A 19,684-nucleotide genomic window follows, 5' to 3' on the forward strand; every position below is an offset into this window, starting at 1 on the left:
ATTCCATCCGGAAAATGGTGTTACTGTATCATCCTGCAACACATAACTGGCAACCCAATGAAGCGAAGCAGGTGTGAGCCTGGCCAGTACATGCAAAATATCAACAATTGCTTACACTTATATAGCACTTTTCTGGACACTTGTCTCAGAGCACTTTACAGGTAATGGGGACTCCCATCACCTCCAATGTGCAGCATCCACCTGGATGATGCGATGTCAGCCATAGTGTGCCAGAACTCTCACTACACATCAGCTATCAATGGGGAGGAGAACAGGGTGATCAAGACAATTCATAGATGGGGATTATTAGGAGGTGATAATTGGTAAAGGCCAATAGGAAATTTAGCCAGGACTCCAAAGGATGAGAGACCGCCTAGGAAAGCTAAGGTTGCTGCTGGAAGAGGTGTTAGTAGGACCTGTAGGGGGCGCTCACCCTGCGGTCTGAGTGGGTCCAAATGCCCCAGTAAAGTAATGGGGACACTATACTGTAAAAAAGGTGTCATCATTCAGAATGAGACTCTCTGTGGTCAAAACGAAATCACAGGTTGTTTCAAGAAAGGTGAAAGGGATTTTAACCTCGGTGTCCTGCCCAAATTTGTGGTGTTAATATGCATGCTTTCTAAATACCGCAATGACCACAGGCTCATAGGCACAAAGGAGGAGATGGCATCCTAGGGTCTTTTGGGTTTGATTTCCGTGGGGCATATGACACAAGTTCCCTGAATGCATGCACCCTTGACACACCTAGTGAGCAGCTACAAGGTGTGTGATGATTTTATCAGAGTAGCAGCTCTTTTAGGAAGTTGTGATTTGCAAAACGACTCCTCTCTCAGGAAAAACCGTCATATCTACCCACACATTGGTTGAAGTCTGCTGTTCATGCTAGTTTGCCGCTGTATTCAGGCAGTCTGTTTTCAGACATAACGTAAACATTTGTTCAGAACCACATGGATGTGTTAGTGGGGCTAGCAGGGATCAGAAACTCGATATCAAATTGAGAAATGGACATAGTCGTACCCCTCCTGATTGGTTTAAATTATGCAGTCTGAGTGCTTTTGCTTCAAGCCTTTTTAAAAATAATGTGAAAGTTTCGCAAGCACCAGAACTTATATCAAGACTGAGAATAATTTCTGCAGGAGTCGACATAGCAGTAACAGAGTCCCATTCTTTATTGCTTTCCAATCATTTCCCTTGTTATTACTAAAAATACTGAACACAAGTTTCACTGTCACACACTTAATTGTACGCTTTGGTACTGCTCTTATTTTTCCAAACTTAGCTGCCCCTACCTGTGTTTATAAGAACAACACCTTGGCTTGCGGTTATGAGCAATTACGGTTACAATGTTTGGGATTTCTGAGAGGGTGTGTTCTCCTTGTCATGCTGTGTTCTGGCCGCATAAATTCATTATGCAAAAACATTCTATCTTGTCATCCTTCTGAATCTGCATGAGCATTGTTAAGTCCTACCTACCAATAATTTACCTTTCAAAGCCATTCCTACAACTTGGAGGCCGAGCAACAGATCCTGTACATAACAAAACAGCAATTAGACACAGACCTGAAAAACAGGTTTTCCTGCAGCTCACCACTTCATGTCTCCCGAGAATTGATTTTCAGAGCACTGCTTCGTATTAACAAATGGGCTGTTACACGTCTGTTTTATGATATTTTAAGTTACAATGTTTGACTTTTTATTTTTTGTTAACAGATTATAGGCTTTAATTGACCATATGGTAGCAGATACAGTAAATTAACAAAAGTTAAATGCTTTGTTTATAAAATTGTATGAGATTTTGAAACTCATACAATAAAGTTTTTAGTTTTTAAATTATAATACAGGCAATATATATAGCTCTTACAAATGAGGAAAATGTTGTTATTAAAGAACAAAATGGAAAATGAGTACATATACATACTGTATTGCTAAGCACACATTTGATGTTTATTTACAAGTATCCAATAATGTACTTTACTAAATGTAAAGTAGGTAACAGACAATAATGGTTAATAAAAAATATTAGTAGGTATATTTCATTTTCACATGATTTCTCTAATCATTTTTGTGGTAAAGCAAGTTTTGCCATTTCAAACTGAGATAAACTTGTTTGGAGAATTTTAACAGTAACCAATGAAACTTAATTACTTAAAAACAATTTTAGTGCTTAAGGATCTTTGAAGTTTGGCTTAATTCTCCATTCTCTTCCAAAGTGGAAATTTATGCTGTAATCGAATGCACTGGAGGTTACAATTCTTCATTTATATGGAGCAATTTAATTGTTATTTTACTATGGACTTTGTTGGATGATGTCTTATCTTCTTATTTGTTTTGTCTTAGAAATGTCAAATATCCCATCCTCCTTCCAGCCCAGTTCATGATCATCACCAGTTAATCACTTGTATCAATGCTGCAAGGGTCTGCTATCCTGATCCTGAGAGGCTGATACAGCATATTTTATAGGAAGACACTGAATCACCAATTTCTACATTCCTGGAACTATTTTCAAATTAAGAAATGTAAGTAACGTTTGGGTTAAAATCTGAAGACCCTTCAGCCTTCAAAAATCAGAGTCCCCTTAACTGAGCACCTCATATGCTTCAATGATCAATAAGTTTCAAGTGGTCCTAGTTCTTAAGTATTCAGGGTGACCTGTAAGGCTAACTGGATGGGCCCCAGGACCAGGGCCGAGTAGCAATTTTGCCACATGGACTCATTAGCTAATTTATCCCACGTGGACTGGACATTGAATTCAATTTTCTCAGTGACTGGAGCCAACCCTGTGCTGCACAAAATGTGGTCACTGTCAAAGATGAATTCCTGAATCCAGGAATTGTTTGATAACCTCATATCTTTCACCGTACGTACTGTACCTTACTGCTTCAACCCACAAATATACCCCTTCATTGTTCACTCATTTTCAAGGGAAGTGAGTCAAGTGATTTGCCTGCAAGATTTTACTATGGCTCAAATGCTGCTTAAGTGAGCTCGCTGCAGGATATTAAAAAAATGCAATCTGAGCATTGTACTGTAGCAATGCAAACTTTAACCAATTAAATCACAATACAACAAAAAGCCAGCCAGCATGAAAGCTTCCAGAAGCCTCATTGAAAGCATGCTCACATCATTGCCTCCAAATGTGATATGCGATTTGTTTTCTCATTGTTTCTAGTGATATGACTGGAGTTTGAAAGCCTAGATTTGATTTTGTATGCTTGGTTTATTTTGTAGTCATCTAATTTCTTTAGTTCTAGGTCTGTTAAACCAAGCAATGTTTGAAATTCACTGATATTCTGTCCTCATCTTGGAGGTCTGTCATGTCTTTTGGATTCATTCTATTTGGATTCCTGACAACATTATTTGTTTCAAGTGCTCATTTCATTTGTCTGTAAGGATTGCTGTTTCCAGGTTTTACTCAATGAGGATTAAGAGTTACCTATAAAACCTGGCGCACTGTGACCCTACAGGGCCAGGCATGAATATCACTGCTGTATTCAAAACAAGCACAGGCAAGCTACAGTACCTTTGTCTGAGAGCTCCACGAACTAACCCAGCATGAATATAATCTTGTCATAATGTGTGAAATATAAAAAAACCTCTTTATCTGCTCTAATGTATTCGCATGCCTTGAGCAAGTGGTTGAAAGGAAGTGTTAAGGAAAATGTTATTACAGAAAAACAGTAGTGAGAAAGACTTTGGAGTTGGAAAAAGTCTGTTTATTTTGGGGTTTATCTGTATTTTGGAAAGCAATTTTTCTATAGGATCAAAATTGTAAAGCATGCTGAGTATGCACATCTGTCACTCTTTAGGTCCAGTAGTATCTACGGTACGTTTCCAGATTTTAGGAGCACAAACATATTTTCACAGTAAGAGACCACTTTGGGATTGGTTTACGTAATCAGTTAAAAGGATTTCTTGATGTCTTCTTTAATTATAAGCATTTATCGCACACAAGAATAGGAGAAGCAGTTTCAGAACTAGCCAACGGCTTTTCATTACATGATTTTGCATGTTATAGAATTTGCATAGTATAGCTAAGCTTTGACTTGTTTGACGTGTGTTAAAACTATTATTATTTCTATTTGATTATTTGCTTTACTCCAGAGGACTGTGCAATTTACAAATATTTTTAATACTTATTATATAACAATATAATTCAGTTCAAATTAACAACCATCAGATTCAAGCCATAGTAATCTGACAATTGTAAACAGAAATGACTCATTACAAATACATTCAATAGTTAGGTCATTTTAAAGGAAGCTTGCTCATTAAACATCACACTAAACATTTCTAAATTAGGGTACAATAAATGAACAACCACAGTAAACAGGCTGGAACCCCAGTATTCTATTTTCCATCTTTTAAAACGTTTTATGGTCTAACTTAAAACGGAACTAAACTTAAAGCAGTGGGTGAACCCACCCACTAGCTACAAATTCTGAAGACCGCAAGTTTCAGTTGGTAAGACAAGAGGAGAAGCATCTGGCACACAGAACATTCCCAGTACCCAATGAGCTTGGAACCTGTGATGAGTGTTATTCATCAACAAGTGTTATTCTTGGATATTTTAGGGACATATATTCCTAAATAAAATGTATATTACCCTTTGGTTTTTATAATATAACTTTATGTTCATGAAAAAGTAACTCTTTGTGTGATTTAAAGAGATCATGAATTTTAAATTATGTGTAAAAGATTGAAGACTATTCCTAAAATTGTAATGGAATTTCGTTGAAAACTCTTTAAACCCTTGTCCTGCAGCAAATTCCTCTGCTAAAGTTGCGATTATGCAATTAATCTACAGTAGAATAATTGAGACAATATTAACCATATTGTGTAACGTTTACTAAAGCATGTAAATGTTATTTAAACCGCCGTGTTTTATTGTTTTATTAAATACTGGCTAATACTTTAAAATATTGAACATATCTGTCTTCAGTTCGCTGGAAATTGTCTGTAATTTGTTACTAAATGCACAGTAGGTTTATTTTAAAGAGAAACAAACTGCATGTTTTTTAAATACGTAGAAGAAGAAATCAGACAAATGGACTTAATGGTCCCTTATATCAAACTAATTCTCTCCCGAGACATAGCAAACCTGGCTAGACGTAGTCATCGCTCCTAAATTATAGTACATTTAGGTAACATTTTAATTATAGATCTCCTAATGCGTTGCAAGCAATGAGAACGAAGTGCAGTCATTCTCCTTTTATAGGCATCGCGCTGGGCCCGTCAGCCAGACAGCCCTTCTTATTGGTACGCTGCTCTATCAATCAAACCGTGTCGGGAGCTGCTGGCCTTCGGTCGAGATAATGGAGCCCTTTCATTGACTTTCAGGTGTGGGAGTGGGAAGTAGGAAGTGTCGGGAGAAAGTACAGCGGGAATGTGAAGAGATAGGTACACGGAGAATCCAACATGTCAGGTGATGTCCGGTACTGCGAGAGGCTATCGTACCTGTTTTTAAAGTTTACACTCATCGTCTACTGCAGTGTGTTCTGGGTGAGTATTCGTTATGCTGTTGTCCTAGGCAAGCGAAGCACACGGTACCCCCCAGCCCTTCCCTACGGACTGTATCCGCGGCAGTGTTGTTCAGGGCGTGTTCATACAGTGTAAACAAGTATCGCAAGTGGCAGAAAGGATTGTGATACAGTTTCATTCGGTTGTGTTTTTTCAATTAACAAAATCAGCCAAGCTGTCCGTAGTGCAAAACCGTGGTAACATAAAAAACCTTATGCGCTATAGGATGGAACAGGTGTTAGTTGAACACATTTTGTCACTTCGTGCGCTGTACAGTGAGAGAGTACACGTACCGAAGGCAGTGTTTCAGTCAACCCCACCCTTTTGGGGATCTGGGTGTCGCAGAGGAGTTTTGTCGATATGTTATTATTAATAATAATAGCTATGACATTATCAACGTCATTAGTAGTAGTACTAGCGAAATGACACCCTCTTCTGAATTTCGAGCAGGAATTCCGACTCCACCTGGCTGCGTTTTTTCATGTTAAGTCCTAATATTCCAATAAGATCAAGAAAATAATTCGGACTGTTTTCACGATTTGTACATTTAACTATGTGTGTTATTAATTGATTTTCTAAGTAATAATGAAATGGGATCCCATATCGAAGGACTGGGAACGGCTAGCTATCGCTCAACTGCTGCAGACTGTGCTGAGAGCTCTCGGTCATCCTGATCAAGTGTGAGCCATTAAAAGCTATAGGGCGAGTACCTAGTCACAGTAAAACGTGCGGAACTTGCTTGAGAATCTGAATAAGACTGAGGGATTTTTCATGACAAAGATATTTGATATTTCGGTGTGGTTTTAACAAAGCGGTTTTAACAAAGCTAACAAAATAGTATGGCATCAAATTCCTATGTGTCTCACTGTAGATTGTTTTTTTTTTTTGTAAGTAGAAGTGTTCTAGTTGAACTGTGGTGTGATCATTGTAGACAATCAGAATGGACACAACTAGAGAGTTTCAGCACCATTGTATTTAAATAGAGCTTCATTTGGTCTATTTATTTTGTATAATGTCATTAATTCCCCGCAAGGTCATTTTTTGTTGATTAAGTGAAATAAAAAAATAGATCTCTTCAGTTCTTTCAATTTAAACTAATATCCTTGAACTTAACTTAATGCACAGTCAAATCCTAAAACTAAATGATGAAGAATGATTTGAAAAAAATCATGACCAATTTAAAGCTGCTGTTGTAGCATCATATGATCATGTGCTTTGTGTTAATGTGCTCTAACATCTACTGGCTGTGGCTCCTGTTGATATAACTTACCACAGTGTTTTATTTAAGATGTCTGTAAACAAGGTTTGAGGGCTGTTCTCACTTTAAAAGAACAGTTACAAATGAGAAGACATCATTAGGCAAATTTTGCTTGTTGGGGGTGGCTCTTGTGTAACGTTGATTAACCTTGTTTGCAGAGAGTTTTGGCTCTCTTCTGTTTTTGTGTTGCTGCCTGATGAGAGCAGGAGGCGAGGAGAGCTCAATTTAAAGTCCCTTAAAAACATGACGAATTCAATTTCCTGCGCCTGAGCAAAAATATAGATCTTAATAAAGAATTAAACGTATTAAACTCTTCCAGGCTTTTTAGTCATTGAAGGTGCTGCTCTGTGAATGCCTCCTGCAGATTTTATTAATGGCGTAATGCCACAGCGTGCATCTTGGCAATCAAGTACTTTAGCTCCAGTAAAATTCACGCTGTCCTAGAACTGATTCATTTTCAGAAGGTGGTGGTTGCAGGCTTTCGTCTGTTGATCATAGGCTGCCACTCTTTCCTTCCTCCCATTGCAGTCCGTGCTGTGATTTACACTGGCAGCCAGGGCAGCGCTGCAGATCGCAAAACTTCACATCCTAGTCCGGTATCGTAGACATAACGGCGATTTTTAGAGTGTTGCAAATGTGCATGTTCGAATCTGTTACGCCATGAGGGCGTGCCGGTTGCTGGGATCAGCAGTCCTGGAGTGTGGACAGTGCCGGAGCAGAGTTCCCGCACAAGCTCTGCACAGGAGAGCAACCATGGTCGAACCCCTGCCGTCACACGGGGCACACACAACCTCCTCTTATCTCATCTCTCACCTCTTAATAATAATAATTGCTTATATTTATATAGCGCTTTTCTGGACACTCCACTCAAAGCGCTTTACAGGTAATGGGGACTCCCCTCCACCACCACCAATGTGCAGCCCCACCTGGATGATGCGACGGCAGCCATAGTGCGCCAGAACGCTCACCACACATCAGCTATCAGTGGGGAGGAGAACAGAGTAATTAAGCCAATTTATAGAGGGGAATTGTTAGGAGGCCGTGATTGATAAAGGCCGATGGGAAATTTGGCCAGGACACCAGGGTTACACCCCTACTCTTTTCGAGAAATGCCCTGGGATTTTTAATGACCACAGAGAGTCAGGGCCTCGATTTTACGTCTCATCCGAAGGACGGCGCCTGTTTACAGTATAGTGTCCCCTTCACTATACTGGGGCATTAGGACCCACATGAGCCGCAGGGTGAACGCCCCCTGCTGGCCCCACTAACGCCTCTTCCAGCAGCAACCTTAGTTTTTCCCAGGAGGTCTCCCATCCAGGTACTGACCAGGCTCACACCTGCTGAGCTTCAGTGGGCTGCCAATTGTGAGTTGCAGGGTGATATGGCTGCTGGCTGCTGGCGCTCTTGCTCCTCTGGGGTTAATTACTTTTATTGATGACTTGCCACTCCTTCACATTGGAGCCCTTTTCTCTGCGTAGTGGCGGGCATGTTGTTGTTTGCTCCTCTGCAGGTTTTAATATCGGTGGAGCTGACTGAAAGGCATTAATAGTAGCCAGCGAGAAATGTCAGATAATCATTGATGACAGAACTAAGAGGGTTAAAGCATTTTCTGCAGACACCCATCATTTTGGGTACTGGGTGTGAAGGTCAGCCACTTACTAAAGGTTCTAGTGATAAATGTTACAATACAAAATGTATTTATTTCGAGCTGGGCACATTAGATAATGCTAAATATATAAACTAGTTAGGAATTAATGGATTTATTTTCTCATTTTCTGTATCTTTATTATGGGGAATGCAATGTAATTTTGTAATAGCATACACTAAAATAAAAAAAGGTTCTAGTGATGACAGAGGGAGTGCGTGAAATACCTTGAAATCAGCTTATCATATTCCCCCCCAAAGCTGTGTAGCCCACTGATAGATGATACAGAATGAATGCTGGTAAAACGTACTAGAATCTTCATATCAATCATCATAAGGAAAAAGTAATGATTATCTCACCCTGGAATGGGGGAAAAAAGAAACATTGCTTGAATGTGCAGAATTGGAAATAACTGGGTGGCACAGTGGCTAAAAATACACCACACAATCCTGTTTGTATCAAATAAGATCATTCCTACCGGCGTTTTATTTGATTTACTAGGAACAATCAAATATTTTAGGGTGAGTGCAGCTCAGGCCAGTGTCTGAAATCTGCTGTATTTCACAGTCTCAGAATACTGGCACTGGAACTGTTCATCTCAATAATACCAAGGATTTTGTCAATTATTTTCAATTGTAAAATATGAAGGCCAGTCACATTTTCTGGTTTTCATTTTCTGGCATGTTTGTTCTGAGTGCTGCATATTCAGCAGATTAATTCCTCTTTGTTACAAAAAACAACTTAGCAGGTGTTTCTGACGTTTTATATTAAATGTCTTGCAAGCTAGACCTTTTCTGCTTAGTCATTTTTGTAATAAAAAACTGCTATCTGTTTGTTCTCTGTTGTGGTAGTATTTGGTGGCAACCACAATGCATGAACATCATCAGCTGACTGAATGCTGTTGCGGATGTGGAATTTTACAGTGGTAATGGTTCTCGATACAGTATATTCTTCAGAGACTCCTTTCTTCGGTAACCCATGACGGTGAATGCTGTCTGAGGATTCTTCAGTGCAGATACCTTCTGTCCTTCAGTGTAGTGGTAGTCAGGACTGCTGGGTACATACTCCTTCTAATGTGGAAAATTCACCTTGGTATTGTAAGAATATACACTTTGGTAAAGATACAGGTGATTGAGGTGATTGTATCTGTAAAACTAGGGTCCTCTTTTCTTGCTTCCAGGGATGAAATCATTATCCAAGCACAGAATTTTGTGATCCTGGTGGCAGTGCTCTTGGGTTGGGGTGTTTCATTCCTGGATTTGTCTCACACCTACAACTGAAGCAGCAGGTTCAGTATAATTTTGTATGCCACCCTGTGACAGCGATGGTGTTCCAGTCCTGGCAGGCTTGTGTTTAAAAATACATATTGGAATACAGCTTTATCTCTTTTATTTAACCACCTGTTTTAGAGTGATGTGAAAAGTATTCTGACGTTAGTGCGTGACATTGGTAATGTGGAAAATCCTTTTTTTTTATTCACGGATGAACTTCTTAATTGCAAAGAAGAATTCCATTGAGAATCTCTGAAGGACTTTATTTTTATTACATCTGTAACATGCTCAAGTAAATTATTCTTCTACCCACATGTTTCGAATAGTTCCATATGCAGTGCCCAATGTGGTGTTTTTATGTGCTAAAAGTTAATTAGCTGAGTAATTTCAGGCAAAACAGCAGAGGAGTAATACAGAAGGGCTTTTCTGCATTTATCGGCATCATTTCAAGGTAATTAACTTTTAAATATTTCCTGCATTGATGTTGTTGCCAATATTCTATTTCATGATTAAAAACATTTTATGAAAAGACTGCGCTCTTAAATTCTCAGTACTCGCAGACATTGCCTGCTAATTTTTCTTTCTGGTAAAATTAAAAGTTTGAAACTTTACAACTTTCACAAGTTTGTTTGTATTTCTGGAATTTTGCCTGTACTGGCAGACAAGGTCTGGGAACAACACACTTCCAGCATTGGGGAAAAGCCGGCTTAAAGGTGAGAAGAATTATTGGACAGGAAGAAGTGAGGAATCGGAAGGAGGACAGCCGAAGGTCCAGAGCAGTGGAGCGGGGAGCACGGACAAAGGGAAATCTTCCTGAAAGATTGACCTGGATGGAATTGTGAAGGCTGAAGCCGTTCCATATACTGTATCTTTCCTGCTGCGGGCAGTCGGTGCCACCATCCCGTCACCAACGTATGAGTACAAGCACAATGTACAAGTGCAGTATGCGGGTAGATCTACTCGGCAGGCTCTGTGGAGAAAGGGGCACCATGACACACATCCCCCATGGGTGCAGAGTAGCACTTTCCCAACGGAGGTGCAGATGGCGTCACGGCCAGGGTTTGATGACGCTGGCGGCCAGCGTGGAGAAATGGAGACGAAAGGAAGGGGAAGCACACGGACGCTCTACGAGCACGGTTACATTTGTCGGGGAGGGTGAGGACTGGACAAAGTCAAAGATTCTGTCTCTCGTAGAGCCCCATCGTGGGACGCGAGAGTGGACCTTGGAGGAAGAATGCAGTTTCCAGACGTTGTACAAACACCTCCAAGGCCAGGTGTGGTTGATGTGGCCCCCAGAAGAGAGAAAGATCAGCCCCGTTGAGCTATCGTTGCCATGGGAGGAAGGATGTGAGGGGGCCCTTGAAGGGAAAAGTGTCAGATACAGTACGAAGATCTGGTATAGGACTGCAGATGGAAAGGGTGGCGGACGTGGTTGTTCCTGGTGGAGGTTGCATGCAGAGGATTTCCTGCACAATCAGCGTGGAGAATCCTGACAGCTGTTGGGCTAGCCGGGAGGGACAGAAGACAGCAGTTCGAAGGCTGGGAGAGGCAGCAGAGAGAAAGAGCCTCACGCTGGCTCTGGAAAAGGAGAGAGGAGTTAAACTGCAGGCTTGGAGGGGATAAGCAGTGACGGACCAGCTGGAAGGCATTATGGATATGGGTCGAAACGCCTGATAAAAGCTGGGTATCATCTGATGACATCGATTCCCGGCCCAAAAGCAATAGTCAATGTACTGTAACTATCGACCAAGCGGAGCATAAGTAGATGTATATAAAGAAGGTGAATTTGTTTTCAGGATGAAAAGATGATACAAATGTTGTACACAGTGACGTTCTATGATTATGAGGGGAGTTATGAGATTTTCAGTCTGTTGATTTTGAGAAAAGCATTTATGGATTTTTAATAAACAAATATTCCCATTTTATTTTAAGGAAATCCAAAAGCTTACATACATTATTATGACTAGATTAACCGCTGAACAGAATGCTTTAACTGTATATCTTTATAGTGTGAGCAGCTGTCAGTGTTTTTTAATCAAGACCAGTAAGATACATTAATAACACTGAGAAAAAACTTGCTACAACAAATAAAATTGCCTGTATTTATAATAAACATTAGTATAAACAAGAGGATTTTTTTTTTACTTTTTAAAAATACATGCATTCTTGTGAACTGACACATTTTTAGTATCTAAGATTTGTTTCATGTTGTGTTAATTAATTTTGTTGGATTTAGACATTTATATTAAATGTAAACAATTAGCATTTGTTTCCTTGGTGAGAGTGTTTATTAGAGGTCCATGACTGTTGTGATGAATGACTCCTGTATCACATCACAGAGATTTGCCCTGAACAATTCACGGTCTTGTCATGTGAACCTAAGACATGCAGTGCTCTTTCATGAATGGCGTGTATGTCTGTGTAACCACCCTTAAAGACTGCAGGACTTTGTTACTGGACTTCTTCTGGTAGATAAATACTGTCATAAATGTACTTGTGCTACAGAATACTACAGCACTTGATTAGCAAGGACAGTCCTGTTGTTAATAACAAAAATAGTATGCTCAAGAAACAATAAGCTTTGGCTTTTTCTGAAAATCTGGGTACAATGATATCCCTTGTATTTCCTTTAGTATACACTACCATAAAGTCTGAGAATAGATAACAGAAGAAGAGATGATTTCATACTGTAAGTGCAAAAAGAGCCTTTCAGAAACAGGATATAAACGCAGGCAATGCTTCACAAAACTGCCCTGTGAATGGCAGTAATAAAACGTTCAGATTTATTGTTGTGTCTGATTGTGGAGAGTGTTGGCTATCGCAGTATCTTTGTTGCAGTTTTTGAACCTTGGACTACAATTTCATGTGCTGTCGTTCAAAAATCAGTAAATCCCTGATAATGTGTGTATGTTCTGTAAACACTGAGTACACAGAATTTAGTCAGCTAGATGTATTTTTCTTTTCCTAAATCTATACAAGGAATTGCTTGGTTCATGGTTTATTCATAGTCTGTTGATACAGTATATGTATTGAAACTGATTTAGCTTCTTTTCCGTTGTTGACTTAAAAAAATAGTTATTTTAATTGCCCTCGGTAGTTGCTCTGGTGATGTTCAGGTGTATAGACGTCCAGGACTAGAATGATGTTTGCAGCTTTTTAATGTAAACCTCTTTAAAGAGGTCTGTGTTTATTTTATTGGAAATTACAGTCTCTTCATATTTGCTTCTCCGAAGAAAGTGACCTCTGTGATCACTACCCATTGAGAAACTGGATGTTTTATTGCTCAATGTTTAGCACAACAAGGCAATTTTTCTCTGAGAGGCTCCAAAAGCAATTATGATATTCTATATTTATAAACCGGAGAAAATTAAAATGGCACAGGTGGATTCATTTAGCAGATTTTTATGTAAGTATACTGTACATAGCTAATACATTTTATAAACAAATGTTTAGAGTTCATATGTACAGTTTATGGATAGGAAGATGCAACTTGATGTGTGATCTTGGTGTGCAGTAACCCAACATTACATTCTTGAAATTGCTCTTAAAGAGTGCTATAGTAAGATTTAGTAATGGTTAAAAGCTGTGTTGACTTGCCATAACACTTTTTAAGTGCTTTTTACAGTACAGTAACTCATACTTGATTTTTTGCTGGTGTCACTTCTGTTTGGTCTTGTGAATACACTGTATCCTTAGCCTTTACATCCCAGGGAATGTAGCTCATATTCCAAACAACATGCCTTCTAATTTTGTGTTAGCAATGTTAGTTTTAAACTTTTCACTCCCATGTGGATTGGGCCATCTGTTCTATTGAAAATGATGAACAGCAATAACGTGATAACATTCAATGTTTAACTAACAATGCACTGAATAAAAAAAGTTTAATCCTTCAGTTTTTAAAGCACAACAAAGTCCACATTTGTCAAGTGTACACTTTTCCACTGAGATACCTAAACACACACTTTTAGAGTTTGTGTTTGGCCATGCCAACAGGCAACAGAAAATCTCATTTCTCTTCTTAAGAAATGGAAAGGAAAAAGCAACTGAACTGGTGATCCTTCTTAACTGAGGCAGAAAGAGACTGAATCCCAGGCACATCCTTTGTGTTCTGTCAATGAGGTGTAGCTGGCATTGTGGGTCACAAGAGCTCTTCTGTCTCTTGCTCTTTATTGCCTCCTGAAACTCAGTAATTACTGATAAAAACAGTCCCAGTGATTTTTCAGCCATGTGACCTTTTTCAGAAAACGACTCAATAGATAAAGCAGAAGAACACAGTGGTTATAAATAGGGGATCATCAATGTGGGAAGTTAGCGACGTCCTCGTATTCAGTCCCCTAAATGTAGACCTGGCTTCTTGCCGTTATCCGATTTCCCTCAGCCTTTCAAGGTGTAGTATGCTAAAAATAATCAGTGAATTTACATCGTATATAGAGCTGTATTTAAACTAAGCAATAGAGGTGTGAAGGTCCGTTGTATACAGTATTAAGTATTCAAAAGTATTTACTGCCTTAATGGTATTCCTAAATCAGACAGACCAAGGTTCTTTTTTACCTGCATTTTGTAATGAATTTAATATGAAAAAAATTACATCTTGTCTGATGTCAGCATTGCAGAAGGATAGATTATTTTTGGCTGAGGGTTAATGGGGTGTCACAGTCAAATACAACTTTGTGTAATCAGTACAACAGTTTCCTGATGATTTCTACTGGTGGGAGCACGTATAGGAAAAACAGCGCTGGTTGAGGGACTTCGCACGTCACTTGTGATATAAATGAATAAGGATCATTACTCTGAGTGCACTGGGATCTGTTTGTTAATTATGGTTTGAACCAAGAAAGGACATATTTAGAGAGGCTGATTCATGTTTCTGAACAGTTATTATTTGATGGTGTCAAAAGCTGTGTTTAGATGTAAAAGGACTAGAACAGTATCTGTGTTATCTGTAAGGATGTGAAGATAAGCACATCATTCACTATTTTGATTAAAATTGTTTTGGTGCCATGGATGGGGACAAAACCCAGACTGAGATTTTTCATAATGTAATTTGATGTAAGGAAATCAAGTAATTGTCTTGCAACCAACTAACCTAAGAATTTAGAGATAGGCCTATAATTCTTTAGAGAATTAGGATCCAAATTTGGTTTCTTTGGCAGTAACTTTCTCAGAAAGCATAGAGTTATCACCTATATTTAAAAAAGGTTTCGGGGTTAAGTGTATGAAGTATGTCTTTTACTAAACTAGTTGGTATGAGGTCCTGAGGAAGGATTGGTGGATAGGCTGATTACTGGGAGACAGAAGGAACAAAGTAATATTTCTTATGCTGGGTGCAGCACTTTCAGCATATTTGCTTCCTAATACTGGCATTCTTTTCATTTTAGTACTGCATGAAGCCAGCCATCAATTTCCCTATGGGATTTATAAAGTATTATCTATCTATCTAATCTTTGAAGGGATTGAATGGTGCATCCACCCATTTGTCTGTAAGATTAGCTGTAGTTATTGAATAGAAAGCAAGGATTGTCTGTCAGGTTTGAGTAGTAAACTCAAGCGTGGTGAGTACTATTAAAATGAAAAAAGGAAAAGAGTATCACAATTGAGAATACAGTAGCAATGTAGATTGATTTAGTAGAACAGAGTTGTTGCAATTCGAAGTTAATAAACCCTTTCTCCTCATCTGAGGTTAAACCTCAAGTTAAACCTCAAATTGGCCCCAATTTCCCATTGGTCCTTACCACTCATGGCCTCCTAATAATCCCCATCTATGAATTGGCTTCATTACTCTGCTCTCCTCCCCACTAATAGCTGATGTGTGGCGAGCGTTCTGGTACACTATAGCTGCCGTCGCATCATCCAGGTGGGGCTGCACATTGGTGGTGGTGGAGGGGAGTCCCCATTACCTGTAAAGCGCTTTGAGTGGAGTGTCCAGAAAAGCACTCTATAAGTGTAAGCAATTATTATAATTATGAATTATTATTATTATTAATAAAATAATGGTCTGACATGCTAGGGCTTTTTAAAGCAAAATAATTAGTTGTGAAATGTAATGATTAATAACCAAATGTTTTGTTGATTAATGTAAATACAGTAGCTAAATGATCATTATTCTATGATTAATATGAACACAGTGGACTCATGAACATTATTATGTGAATGATGTGATGCAAAGATGCTGACAAGGTTTCTGCTGGTGTATGGATGTGTGTACAATCCTTACTTCCACAGGCCTGTAAGACGTTTGCTGGGGGGTGGTAAAGAAAAGTGTGTCTTTACGATTATTGAGTGCAGAGATATGAGCATTAATGTACTTACAAATTTCAAATCAAACCATGGGGACAGACTGAGACCTTTTGGGCCTCTAAGAATGTTCTCAAAGTTTCGAAGGACCAACTCAGGCCAGTACTAGCCTGATACCACAAGTACTTGAAGCCTCAGATGAGGAGAAGGGGTTTATACTATATGCAGTGCAAGTCAATATCACTTTCATACAGTATTTTAAAATGTGTCAAAGAGAACAGAGTGATGGCAAATCCTGGCATGTAACCTTTTCAAACAAAGCTAGATTGCATTGCATTAAATAAGGTGTTTTTGGAGTATGTTCCTGATGTGAGCCCAGCTCTGAAATTTTTGGTTAAGTAAAAAGATAATGAATTTTTGAAGAAGATAATCATTCACAAGATTAATTTTCACTAAGTAAATGCTTATATTAAGATTCTCTGCATTTAGATAAAATATTACTTTAATTTCATGCTCTGACTGTTAAATTACAGTACAATTCAGTGAAGGATGAAACAATTCTCAGTGCAGAATCTTGTAGTTGTAAATTGTTTATGAAAGAAAAGAAAACCTCTGTTTTTTTTGCCACAATTCTTAAGCTTTGGCAATTGTAGCATTTTGTGTGGGTGAATAAACTGTGCAGAAATATGATAATACACAACTTGGTCCACCCAGGCTGTGCAATGTTAAGCAGAGTTCATGACAAAGTAGTGTTCAGTGATTTTTTTTTTAGATTTTAAACCCTGCTCTTTAGCCTAAGAAAACTTCCACACCACTGAAATCGCCAATTGCTATTAGCATGTGTTTGAAGAATGGCATTCTAGTTACCTTTGAAAGTCTCCATTTGAAATCACTTTTTATAGTCTATGCCTAAGCATTATTTTTATATTGGTAAAAACATTTTTACAACATTTTAAATAACTTTTCTATTTATACAACTGTACGTGTTTCATAAAAGTGAAATTAAATCGCTATACTTTGATTTTTCAAAACTGATATGAACATGTCTGCTACTGTTTTAAGTGTTAATTAGCATGGTTAATGATGTCAGCAGCATGTGATTTAGGAATTCATGCTACGGACAACTGCTAGTTTGTGTTTTCCATTTCCTTTGGAAATAAATAACTTTGTATTCTGCTGATTTACTGTAGATGTGCAGTTCTCTTCAAAACAATTCTTTTAAATTCCTGTTTTCTACATATACTGTAGGATAAAAGAATGAAATTATCAGATGGTAGATAGTCACAATTCGTGTAGTATGAGTCCCACTGGCTGCAAGTTTGAATCCAGGCTGTGGCACACTCTAGAATTTGGTGCATGAAGACTAATTCAGGACTGTGCCTTTGGCTGGAAGATCCTGAGTTTGCTGTATAAAGGCGACATCTGTCATTACTCTTCTGTTCTCCAGTTGAAATAGAAGACCTGCTTTTGTTGTTTTCAGTTCACAGCAATGGGCCTTGAAGCACAGTTCTGAGTACATTGATGTTTGCACCAGCACAAACCAAATAAAAACCATGTCCTGCAACTCTGTCTCCTTGGCAGCTGCTATTCATTATAGATAACTTTTCATATCCTCCAGACTTGGAGACTCAAGAGTTACTCTGCATCATTATGTGGGATTTCGTGGTCAGTTATGGGAGGCAATACAAAGTTTTCCTCTGCCACCTGAGAAATATTATAAAGCTGTGGGCAACGCTGTTTCCAGTCAAATCCAAGTGATTGTTTCGTGCTTTCATCACCCCTGGCAATCATTATTCGAGATCCTTTTCCATGACTCCTTGGTGCATTAATCAGGTTTCAGGCAGCTATAAAACATTGCTGTCAGAATGCCCTATTATACAGCATGTTCAGGATATCTCCCTCTTGCACGACCTTTTGATACAAGACACTTTAAAACCCTTTTATTTTTCTTTAAACCCTTTATTTTCCAGCATATACGGGCTCTTGTCACACACATTATAATCCTGTCTGTCAACTCTCTATGGCTATCGGAAGCAGCTAGAAATCTAACTGTGCACGCTGGAAATGCTCTGAATTAGCATTAGCATTACCATGTTTGTTTTACAGTTACTATAGTTCTGTTCTTAAAATTCCTCCAGTCAAAGTAGCAGTATTATTTAAGGAATAACCTGCCGAACCCACTTAACAGATGCAACGTTGTGTACCATTAGACCCTCATTCACATAGCTATTTGTAAGGGAATAATTACTAGATTGAAAATTCTGGGTTTTAAAATGAGATAATGTAAGATTTGCAAAATAAAATATCGTGAACAATACAGTAGAACACGGGTTTAACAGAAATGGTGACTGAAATGCCATTTAACATAATGAAATTGAAATTCATACAAAATGAAATTGTCTTTTACAGCCAGGTGGGAAATTTAAATACACTTTTTTTATGTAAATGTAGAGTTCAACCTTGTGTTTGTGTAGGATTTGGACTGAACTTGATGTTAAAAAAGAGGACAGATCACCCATCTTTAACTGACTGAACAAGTGTGTGTCATTCTCAGACCACTGGGTATCCGAATTTGCATTTTCTGTGTTTAAATGTGTTTTGTGCTTGTCTTAAATGCGACTTTTATGGTAAAACATGAGGTTGAACAGGGTTGTGCTCAGTTTATTAAATACACTCATATTATCACAAAACTGCACTTTCCATTCCTGCATTTGTAATATAAGAAGTTACAAATCTCAGTAATTTAAGTAGTTTATTAGTAAAGGTTTATTCCATGCTGAAAAGAGAAGAAAGGAAACACATCGTTTCAGCTTCGTCAGGTCCACACCCATAGAAGGCTACACAGCCGAAACGTGTTTCCTTTCTTCTTTTTTCAGCATGATATAAACCTTTACTGGTTCCGTTACAGAAGTCACTTTGTTGAGCCTGTGTTACCCAATAGTTTGTTGGCTTACCTGAGAGCTATTGAATTCAGCTGACATGCTGAATGGCGTGGGACGCTCTGTGGCTGTGTCCCTGGTAAAGAATCACTGGGGTCTGACACCCAGCCCCCTGGGATGGGGGAGATGTTACGGTCACCTGGAGTTCATGTCTTGCCCTGGTCTTCCGCCTCACTCTTGGCCTCTGAGCTGCCTGTTGTCAGTCTCTCTTGGAGAGCTCCTGCAAACACTAAGGCACTAACTCAGATAAACAAAATGCCTGACAGTGCCCGAGACAGGTGCACCTTGTTGTAGAACCCATTTCCATCTTGATGGTTGACTGCTGCCGTCTCCTAAAAGGAGTGCTAACGTACTGACAGGATAGAAATGTTTCAGCCTGCTCCTCAGAATGGGCTTTGGAGCTTTTAATCCCTCTAATGCATTCAAAGCAATTTGAGTCATTTGGATGAATAGTAGTAAATGGTGCAGAGGCATGTGTCTTCTTGTACAAGGTAATGGAATGGGTTTTAATCAGAAGAGTTAGATTTTTCCTTGCAGTGTGAGAAAAGGGGAAAGATTTTGCAGTTTTAATGCATATTATAAAACATAACCAGAGAATTTTAATGACAAGGTAAAAAGAGCGTCACTGAACAATATTAAGATAACTGGGGGCAACATTGCTTTCGATGTAAGCCCTGTTTTCAGAGTTTGAAGGCATTTTTTCCTCTTTGACAATGGCACGGATCTGTAAAGAAACAATAAAATGGTGTATTTTATTTTCCAACTATGAAAAAATAATTTATGTGAAAATAGAAAACATCCTCCCTAGCTTCAATAAAAT

At 38.7% G+C, this 19,684-nt stretch overlaps 1 protein-coding gene across 1 annotated transcript in view; it reads left to right on the plus strand.

Moving 5' to 3' along the window:
* The first annotated feature begins 5,274 nt into the window (after window positions 1-5,274).
* The window catches only part of tspan15 (tetraspanin 15), a 66,798-nt gene continuing 52,388 nt past the window's right edge, over window positions 5,275-19,684 (plus strand). The window contains exon 1 of the mRNA XM_006630573.3: window positions 5,275-5,499. Within this exon, the coding sequence (XP_006630636.1) occupies window positions 5,416-5,499 (84 nt within the window). The 5' untranslated portion in view covers window positions 5,275-5,415. The remainder of the gene's footprint in view (window positions 5,500-19,684) is intronic.

This window comes from Lepisosteus oculatus, chromosome 4 (genome assembly GCF_040954835.1).
Source record: "Lepisosteus oculatus isolate fLepOcu1 chromosome 4, fLepOcu1.hap2, whole genome shotgun sequence".
Classification (NCBI taxonomy): Eukaryota; Metazoa; Chordata; class Actinopteri; order Semionotiformes; family Lepisosteidae; genus Lepisosteus; species Lepisosteus oculatus.